This window comes from Acinonyx jubatus, chromosome A2, assembly GCF_027475565.1.
Source record: "Acinonyx jubatus isolate Ajub_Pintada_27869175 chromosome A2, VMU_Ajub_asm_v1.0, whole genome shotgun sequence".
NCBI lineage: Eukaryota > Metazoa > Chordata > Mammalia > Carnivora > Felidae > Acinonyx > Acinonyx jubatus.
Genome location: NC_069383.1, coordinates 22,460,593 through 22,470,436, shown reverse-complemented (window position 1 = coordinate 22,470,436; position 9,844 = coordinate 22,460,593). Strand labels below are relative to the sequence as shown.

Below are 9,844 nucleotides of genomic sequence, written 5' to 3'. Positions count from 1 at the left end.
TCATACCAAAGTTGACCAAGTGTTAATTTAAAAAAAAAAAAAAGAAAAGAAAAGAAAAAAGAAATTTACATGCACAAGAACAGATATTTGCTTGATCTGCTGGCTCAGGGCCAAATGTTTAATTTGCTTCTCCAAAGAACATTAATCCTTAAAAGTCAAATTCCGGGAAATTCATGCCACTAGTCTAAAAGCCCACTGACAGTGAACTGTGCCATCAACTTCATCTTGCCCAGTGACAATTTATCCAACAGAAGCCAAGATAACATCTACAGGTGTTCCCTCTTTGCTTCTGACAGTCACCTGCATGGTCACTCCGTCTGCTAAGGCCAGCCTGGACCTCACCAATAAATCATAGCCACCTCTGTATACACCTGAGAGAAAAAAGCAAGGAAAACTGACTTAAGACCTCACAAGAAGCTCTGAATAATGAACTATATCGTGCTCTGCTTGCATTTCCTATTTAGTTTAGTTTAGCTTTTCTAGAGATTTGTGTTTATGGTGAGAATTGAATCTTGTGGACAAATTCTAAGCAATCTTTTATATTTCCGTGATACCAGGCACATAGGAGGTACTCAATAATACTGATTTGGAGCACTCAAAGGTGGGGAAGTGGTAGCATTGGTATGTGCGGGAGAGATTTACGTGTTTTAGGCCAAATTTACTTCTTCAGAGAACAACGTTAAGGATACGCAAATAATTAAACAGCTAAAACAAATTATTCATATGAACAGGCCTTCAAATTATAACCCATAATGGGATAATGGAACCGTAGCAGGGCACGAGATGCCCCTGCACACCCCCTCCTATTTTGCAACCATACAAAGGGAGACTCTGATGGAGGTTTCTTACCTGCCAGATAGAGGGAATGGGAGTTCTTGTTCTCAGGTACTTTGTCTGACCTCTCACATGGCTGCATGCCCAGAAACGTGATGATGTTGTTGACAGCTTCTGTGTTGAGAAGATACAAGAGGGTCAGGAAGGCTCAGCCTGGGGGTCTGCCCCTGCACGTGCTGGGGATGGAAGGGGTGCCCCGTGGAGGGAGGCTACCAGACTAGAACCCGGTTGATTCCATTAGATGATGCAGACGGGATCCTGGCCTTGGCAGTGAAACGGGTTATGAGATATTTAAAGAGTTACTATGGAATAATAAGTAAGCCTATTAGGTTTTATACTGCAATACACCGAGAGCAAAATTGTTCTCACCTTGGAGAGTTTTGGTAGAACTGAGGGCAAAGGTCTCCTCTTTCTCAAAGGTGTCTCCCACCTCTTCCCAGGCAGCAGCAAAGTTAGGCTTCAGGACTTTCTGAATATGGTCAGACACAGTCACTTCGAGATCTTCCAGCTAGTAGGTAACAAGCAGGGGTCAGTAAATGAAGGCCCTCCGGTACACAGCCCAGACCGGAGGGACTTAATTAGCATGCTTTTATCATTCCGCGTTATATCCTTTGCAGGAGCCTAGGATAAACTCTACCACTAAAGTAGTTTAAGTTCCGTGGTCTGGATAAATCTACCCGCATATGCCTTCGCAAAGGAAAGCAAGAAAACAGGTCACCTGGCGGGAGCTGTATTCTGAGCCACGCCTATAGCCCCGGGGTACAAAGAAGTCAGGTTGCCACACGGACCTTCTGAACTTCACGTTCGCCAGCAGGTCGATACTTTTTAAATTTTTCCCTACATACTCTGAGGGCTTTTCATTTCATGCTGTGGCTACATTATAAGCAAACTAAAAGCTGCCGAACAAAAACAGAAAAACCCAATCCTTCCCGTAAAACTCCTTGATCTCCAGGCAAATCGCGTAAACGTTTTCATCTCTTAATCGCCCCTATTTTTAAAGACCTAACAAAGTGGGTTTTGTTTTAATCAGTCACTAAGGGGTAAATCGGAATTCTCTTTGGCAAGATACACTCCTGTCACAGAGGAGGACTGGCCCAGGTCCTCCTCGGTTGTGACGTGTTTGAGAATAAAAGCCCGTAGGTTCATGTCAGGTGCCGCCAGCAAAATGTTCTCTGCAGGCAGAGGTCACTGGGTGGTGCGAGGGTGTCAGAGTGAATCTCTGTGCCGGGAAGACTCACCACGTACTCATCATCATACCCCTCCTCAGCTGGAACCCCGGTGTCAGGGTCGCAGTCCCGGACGGTAAACTTCATGGTGCAGCTAAAGGTGCCTGCAGCTGGGGTGAAAGAGAAGGCAAGCCTGTGTCAGGGGCAGTGCAAGCCCAGGGCCTCCGTCTGTAACTCCGCACCGTCCGCACGCAGCGCCGTGTTCTGTATCGTGACGGGTGGTGGCCCCCAAAGCAGCCTGCGGCCTGGGCAAAAGGCAGTCTCACAAAATGACTTTAAAAACCATTCCCCGCCATACATAGACCACACCTTTCCTGTCGAAAAGTACAGAAAAGACGACCTGGGCAAAAATGTTTTCGTATCTGTATAAAGAAAGCGGCAGGGGGGATAACTGGGGACTTTTTTTGCCAGGCCTGTCAAAAGGGTCTACAAGTTGAAAAATGTGAGAACCGTTACTTTTAGGAGCTGACCAAGCCAAAAAAAAAAAAAAAAAGCAAAAAGCACACAGGTCATTGAATTAACACTAAGTACACCAGAGTCTCTCAATATTGTATCTTTAGACTGTGGACCAACAGGGGGTCCGTAGGACACCAGAATGAACTTGCTTTAGGTCAACTTTCAACCTACAGTATAGGTCAGTAATGAGGTTCCAGTACTGGCAAAGTCAGTGTCTTAAAATGGAAAAACAAGTGGGCCATTATATGTTTGGGGATGACTCGTAAATTCAGAAAGAAATGGAGGTAGGGAGACACATTTTTGGAAAGGGAAGTCTTCGTGAAGAAGATGGGACTTTCTGAACTGTTGGAAGAGGGGGTGATTTATTAAGTATGGATGAAAAGGCATTTGAGGATTTAATCCATGGTTTGAAAAAGGCTTACAGGTACAAAAAAATACTAGAAATTGGGGAGTGAGTTATTTGGGGGATAGGAAGGGCAGGAAAGAACAGACTCAGATGGAAAGACCATCTGTGACAATCTGGGTAATGGGACTTTGACCTCTCTGCTCAGTCTTTAAACTCCCTCTTTCCCGCCAAGTATGTAGTAAATGCCAATACATGTTGACATTCCACATAAAGGTGTAAACAAACATGTCAGATTGGAGTCATGACCTCTTTCTCCAAGAGTGGATTGGCTAGGAGTTAACTAGATGTGTGTGTGTGTGTGAGAGAGAGAGAGAGAGAGAGGGAGGGAGAGGTCTCCTTACATGCCTGTGATGCTGCAACTCAGTGCCCGTAGGTTCTTTAAGTTTTAACGGGGCTGTGTGGGAGTGCAGGATTAACAGCTTGGGGAAATCAAAAATTTGAAGGGATGTGACAGTTTTAATAGGATCTCCAAGGCTGCAAAAGAGTTGGGCAAGCAAAGGAAGACACAGACAAAAGGCCAGAAAGGCCATGGGGCAGTTGGCAATGGTAAGAGATACGCTAATGCCTAGGTGCTGGAGGAGAATTTGTTTAGGAACTTGTTTGAAATACCATGTATTTCAAATGAAGGAGACCAGATATTTTCCAACAGGCTCTGGTGAGCTGAGGCAGTTGAGATTGGAACGTTAGAAATAACTAAAGCCAGTGGTGGGAATCCTGTGAAGAACAGGTCTGAATTCAGAGAGCGTGCCGAAAACAGATGATGGCAGCGGGCTGACCCATAGAGAAGAGTGTACCTATCAAGACCACAGAATTATTTCAGTGCAATGGGGGATTGATCAAAGAATGATCGTGGTTAAATCAAGGTAGGGTTTTCTGCAGGAGAAAGGGAAGGAGGAAGCAAGTGGAAGCTAACACAGACCTAGAATGGGTCAGTTGAAGTATTTAGAAAAAAAGAAAGGAGAGATGGGATTGTGGTAGGGACAAAGGTCGTGATCAAATAAGAATGGAGAGGCAGGGTGGACATTGAGTAACACAGGATTGTATGAACCCCAGTTTGGTTCTGCTTAAGCAGGGAGGCTACAGGCAAATGAACAGAAGTAAGGAAACCATCAGGAACAAGGGTATAATCACAGCCTATGTACAAGTAAAGGCCTAAGACACTTAAGTAAGAGACACAGAGAAACAGATTAAGGAAGCAAAGAAGAATGGTATTAGTAGAATGTTTCTGAAACTTCTGTGACAAAATTTTAATTAAATAATTTGGTTGATAACAAGGAGAGGTTACAGGGCATCCAAGGTGAACTCCATCCAGTAAAACCACTGGTAGCAATCTATTAATGTTAGCAGAAAGGACGACTAACACTGGGTGATGAGGAGAGGGAGTGAGGGGGGCCTTTCGTGGCCAGAGAACAATATTGAATCCGTTGCCGTAACATAAAGATGAGAGCTTCGTGAATGAAGCCAGGCAAAAAACCAAAGACAGTAAGAGCAGAATGCCCTGGAGATGTATGTTACAATTCTTCTGAGAAATGAAGCTTGTCCTAGGACTGACTGAAAGGACAGACAGCTTCTGAGGAGGCCTGTGTGAAAGAACACAGAATAAGAGAAAAGGTAGATGCTGGAAACTGTGTTGGGAGAGACATGTGAGTCGGGCTGGAGGGCAGGACCTCTAGGGTAGCAAAGGGCAGAGTGGAAAATTCGGGGTGGGGGCGGGGGGGAGTTGTCAGGTCTCAACCACAGAGGAGACCGTGATTAAATAAGACATGGGGTTAAGAGGACATTCCAGAAAGCTTCGCTGAAATAATTTAAAGGCTGTGATCAATGGGGCAGAGAGTAGAGGTGGAAGGGACAGATGTAAAACAGGCTGGCTGTAGCAGCCCATGCAGGCGGGTCTGGACTGAACTGGAAAGGAATGGGTGCAGCACAACATGTAGGAAATCCGCGAAGATGGAGGGGAGTCGAGCAGTGACCCTCAAAAATGAGGAGCAAACATGCACCAGGGAAGGTGGTGAATCCACGGAATGCTGTCTGTACAGATTGGCAGGGGGGGTGCTGAAGAGACGGTTCTACTCTAGAACAAAAGTAGGGGGAAAAGGAGGAAAAGTGCAGAAAAGCTGCATTAAGTTGCCCTCAGATGGAAAGGAGTCAGTAAGGAGTGACACGCTGGCTGGAAGGATGGGCAGCATTCCTGGGCCACAAGTCACGATGCAGTGAGAAGGAAAGGAGAGACTCGAAGCAAAGAAAAGGAAACGCTGCCGTGGAGGGCCTACAAGGCAGGGCACGTGAGGGACGAAGAAGGTCTAGACTGGGGCATCTTGTCAGAGCTCGAAATGGGTCATTGGTCGCATTTTGGGTGTTGTGAGTAGAAGTCTAAACAAAGCGTGAGAAGCAAGGGCTTGGGTAGGAGGCAGGAGTGGACTAGCTCTTGGAGCACCCACTTGGAGGGAAATTGGGACTTGAAGGACGTGGGTGACAGGAAAGTTGATGGAAAGCTACTGCTGGCGACGTTCGAGATAACCAGGCTTGACCTGGTTGAGCGGTTTGTGCTCTGGGGACCGCGTGAAGAGGATGAGGGAGCACATCTGGAGAGAAGTGTCCTGCACCCATTCCTTCTGTGGAGAGATGGCCAGTGAAAGGATGATGGCCCGGCGAGGTATCATGGTTTCTCGTGCGCCGTGCCATTCAAGTTGGTTGCTCTTTGAAGCTACATGCCGTGTGAGGAGTGGCTAAAAGCGACAGACACTCCTGGGCAGACCTGTGGGAAAACAGCACGGGGGAGGAAGGGCAGAGAAGCCGTCGTCTAGACGCCAAGAAGGGAGGGGATCGAAGGTGTGGAGTGAAGTAGAAGGCGTGAAGAGGGAATGACACCAGAGGGCCACTGCGAGGGCACCGGGAGACGGCAGAGGTGCGTACGAAGCACAGAGCTGTGAGCCAAGCTAGGTGACGACCCAAGGAGATGCGCCGTGGAGACGGAGTGTAGGAACTGGGGTCGTGAGGGAGTGCCACGTGGGACTCTTCCTCGAAGCAACAGTGTGACCAACAGAGTGGAAGGTTAAAGACGGACAGATGGATGTCAGCCGTGGCCAGCGGCAGGGGTCCTGGGAAGGTCTGGGCTGAACAGAGGGTACCAGGGGAACAGCCCGGGCGAAACAAGGGGGATCGAAGAGAAGACAGACACCCGAGTCCATGGGAAACGATACAAAGATGGGAGCTAAAAAAGCCAGCGGCTGTGTAGGTAACGGAGGTGCTCCCGGAGGGCCAGGGGGAGGAGTCGGAGAGCCTGCAGAAGGGACGGGGGCATCTGAAGACCCGCCGGTTTGGGCAGGAAGCGTAGGGTACCATGCTGACTCAAAGAGGAGAGAGACGGAGACGATGTCAGGGGACAGCTGCTGGAGGGGCAGTGGGGGGCAGTAGAGTGGCAGAGATGGTGAGGAACAGAGTTCCCCAGAAGGGGAAATCCTGTAAGGTCTCCTAACGGGTCTGTTTGGTCAAGTGGCGGGGGGCCTTGAAGCCAGACCGAAAGCAGTACGTGTGACGACAGGAGAACAGGGCCTGAGAAGCGGCGGCAAGCTTTAGTGAGGAAGACTGGAGGGAGACAGAGGGAGACGCCCCTGGTGTAGAGCGAGGGCAGCACACGGACACCAGGGTCGCTGTGTGAGTCGTCTGTCTGTCGCAGGGATGACGAGTATCGGGAGCTGAGCGGCTAGGGGTCCTGGTGGGAACGCAACTTGGTAGAACTTGAAATGACACCGTGTGGAATTAAGATGGGGGGGGGGGGCGCGGCAAACAACTGAAGGGAGATACAAGTAAATATGCGAGCGCCACACTCAAGTTACTCTAGAAGTTGCTGTGTCATGTGGAGATGTTCCGCAAGCGACAGACCGCTAGTGGGGAGAAAACCTGGTGGGGGTGAGCTGCTCGGCAGGACACGTGTCTGCTGAGTGAAGTGGAAATGGGGCGGGGGCTCAAGAGAAGGTGGCCTATTTCTTCAGGTAGGACAGGTAATAAGGAGACAGTAATGGGAGAACAGTGTCATAGCTGCCCCCAGATTAAAAGGTCACTTGAGGATTGGCAGGTACTGACTGGAGGGAGAAGGCCCCCACGCTTGGGCCAAAGGCGCAGGGGTGGCGGGGGTTGGGGGGAGGAGAGGGGCTGAGGCTAAGAGGGGCATTTATAGAGAACAGCTCTCACTAGGTGGCGTGTAATAAGAAAAACCACACGTGCCGTGAAGATCCCCAGAATGGGGGATCCTGTCGGCTCTGGGAACAGGCCTAACTGGCCTAACGTGTCAGGCATAAGGCCACACTGCTGCGACTCGTGTGTATACTGGGAGAGAAAGAAAGGTCTGCACAGCAATGAAAGTCAGAGGTAGACTCACTCTTGATGCATCGGTGGCAAGTTTTTCATTGAAGGACTTGGCGGAGGGGCATGTTTACGGCGATGCCTAAGACGTGCCCTGCAGCCCCGTCTGAGCTGATGAGTCTGCGCTTTAACGGGCCGCGGTTTGAGAACCACTGCTTTACATGAAGGCAGAGGAAGAGCCGTTCTGATAAGTCTTTGTAGCAACCTGTCATACTAGGATTAGCTGACAGAGAAGCAACTGGGGAGACCTGTAAGGAAGGACAGCAGGTCTGGAGAGGGCGGAGGCTAAAATAAGGAAGGGGGCCACCGTGACTCAGGCTAGGGTGGGGAACATCCAGGAGAGTAACCTGGCCAAGGGGAAGGTCACTGAAGAGGGCTGGAGGGAGGGACACTGAGATGTAGAGAGTAGGGACTTGGTAGAGTGGTTTTATGTTAATTCAGACCCAAGCACTGAGGCAGAGAAAGGAGGGGGGGGGGGCGGTGTGTGGCTACAAACAGAGATTAGGAAGGGAGCTGGTGGAAAGCTTTGGGGAAGAGGAGGGTAGAGAGGGGCCACGGGGATGGGCCTGGAATCCAGTCCACGGTCTGAATGGTGAGGGCTAAATATGAGATGTTGGTTTATCCAGAAGCCAGTCTGAATCTATGGGAATGCTATGGATATACATAATCTCCGAATGGAGGAGGGATGCAGAACATAAGGAAGTTTTTATGAAGCAAATATCAAGAAAAAGGAGTAAATTAGCAAAGTTAAAATTGCTGTCCTATGAGAAGAGATCACAATACTGACATGGAAATTGTCACTGGCAATGACCGGACGTGTATGGCACCATACTTGGGCCGAAGATCATGACAGAAAAGGAAGGAGACCAGTTGGTTGCTCTCCAAGGGAAGGGCTTGTCTAAAGAGGAGACAGTTGGTTTTCGGTGAGGGAGTGGGGATCAGAGGGGAGGGAACCTCAAAAAGAATACGCACTCGTCACTCTGAAAGGTTAAAAGAGGGGAGATTGGAAAGAATGTACTATAAGAGAGACGTTAAAGGCACACTTGGAAATTAAGGAAACACGTTAGGATTTGCGGAAAGTGAGATGAAGCCACTGAAGAGACTTGAGACTTGTATGAACAAACAGCAAGGGAGAGAACAAAAGATGGGGCTGGGAGCCAAACAAGGAGAGGGGATGTGTGGATGCGGCTAGGGTGCAGAACAGGCAGGTGGGAAAATACACGCGGAAGGGCATTAAAGAGGGCTAAGTGGGAACATTAGGAAATGGGAGTTGGAAATGTGTCAGACTTGTGTATTAACGAGAGAGAGTGAGGTAAGAGTGTGGCAGAGCGAGAACTGGGGTATGAAGTTTTGCCGTCCAGGTCGCTTTGTTGGAAGGTAACGTGTCTGGTCAATAGAGTGAAAGGTCAGAGATAGGCTAACTGGGATGGACATAAAAGGCAAACCGGCGGCAGGCATCCTATGGAAGTTTATGCTGAACTAGGAGCACAAAAGGATGCAGTAAAGAACAGGACACAAGGGGAGATGGCAGTGGGTTGAGCAGTGAGTGCCCAACATCCATCCGTCTGTCCAGAGAGGCAACTGAGATCTGTAAGAACAGCAGGTGGCAGCTGGAAGGAGGGACACAGAAGACAAGGGAGCATGTTTCCCAGGGTAAAATCACGTCCAAGGAGGAAAGGAACGGGAGAGTCAAGTGAAGATTCCTACAGATGTGAAAGGATGATTTTAAGAATGGCAGATACTGACTGCTGGCTGAGGCACGAACTTAGTCCAAGGTTATGATGGGATAAGAAGGGGGAGAGAGTTTGTGAGCTGAGGAAAGGACCGCTGTAGGAATGAGAGAAGACTTAAAAGAATAAATGCGGTGGCGAAAATGCAGGTCGGGATTAAGGCGGTTTTGTTAAGATGAATTCTCCTAAGAAGATGTTGCTAGCAACCTTAAAATACATCAGGATTGACCAGTCACGCAGTGTGGGTGAGTGGTTTGTCTGTAGACAAGGGTATTTGTATCTCTTGAGGAGTGGTCGGGAATCATGACGGAAGAAAGGCTCAGGAGGAAAGTACTGTACCCACTGTTAGGATAGACCGTGGGGTGATGAGATGTGTGGTGTGGTATAGTATATAGTGTAGTATCGATGATGTGATAGCTGAAGTGGGTAGTTAAGATATAGCAGAGCATAACTATGAAAGAAGAGGGGTTTTAATCTGAGTAATGGGAGCATGCATGAATTTGAGGGGGGTTCTCAGTAGTCAGTGTAGCAAAAAAGGCAAATAAGATGTGGATTAAAGAAACCCAGAATGGAGAAATCTGTCAGGTCTTAGGAGAGGTCTACTTGGTTAAAATGTTTGGTGTTAAAGGTCGCAATGAGTGATATATATAATGAGAGAAGTAAAAGCCTGCATATGGTTAGGAGTCAGAAAGTCGACTAGCTCCTGAAGTCTTGATGGGAAAAAATGTTTAAAGAATGTATATATGTCATATATATATATATATATATAACATTTATATTACTATATATAATTTTACATATTATATATAAGGTAATATATGTAACGTAAT

At 48.1% G+C, this 9,844-nt stretch overlaps 1 protein-coding gene across 1 annotated transcript in view; it reads right to left on the bottom strand.

The window, feature by feature from the left end:
* Nucleotides 1–86: 86 nt before the first annotated feature.
* Nucleotides 87–9,844, bottom strand: part of COPG2 (COPI coat complex subunit gamma 2) — a 115,562-nt gene continuing 105,804 nt past the window's right edge. Inside the window, exons 21-24 of the mRNA XM_027075484.2 lie at nt 2,073–2,170; nt 1,204–1,342; nt 850–948; nt 87–371 (exon numbers count right to left, since the gene is read on the bottom strand). Of these exons, the coding sequence (XP_026931285.2) occupies nt 241–371; nt 850–948; nt 1,204–1,342; nt 2,073–2,170 (467 nt within the window). The 3' untranslated portion in view covers nt 87–240. The remainder of the gene's footprint in view (nt 372–849; nt 949–1,203; nt 1,343–2,072; nt 2,171–9,844) is intronic.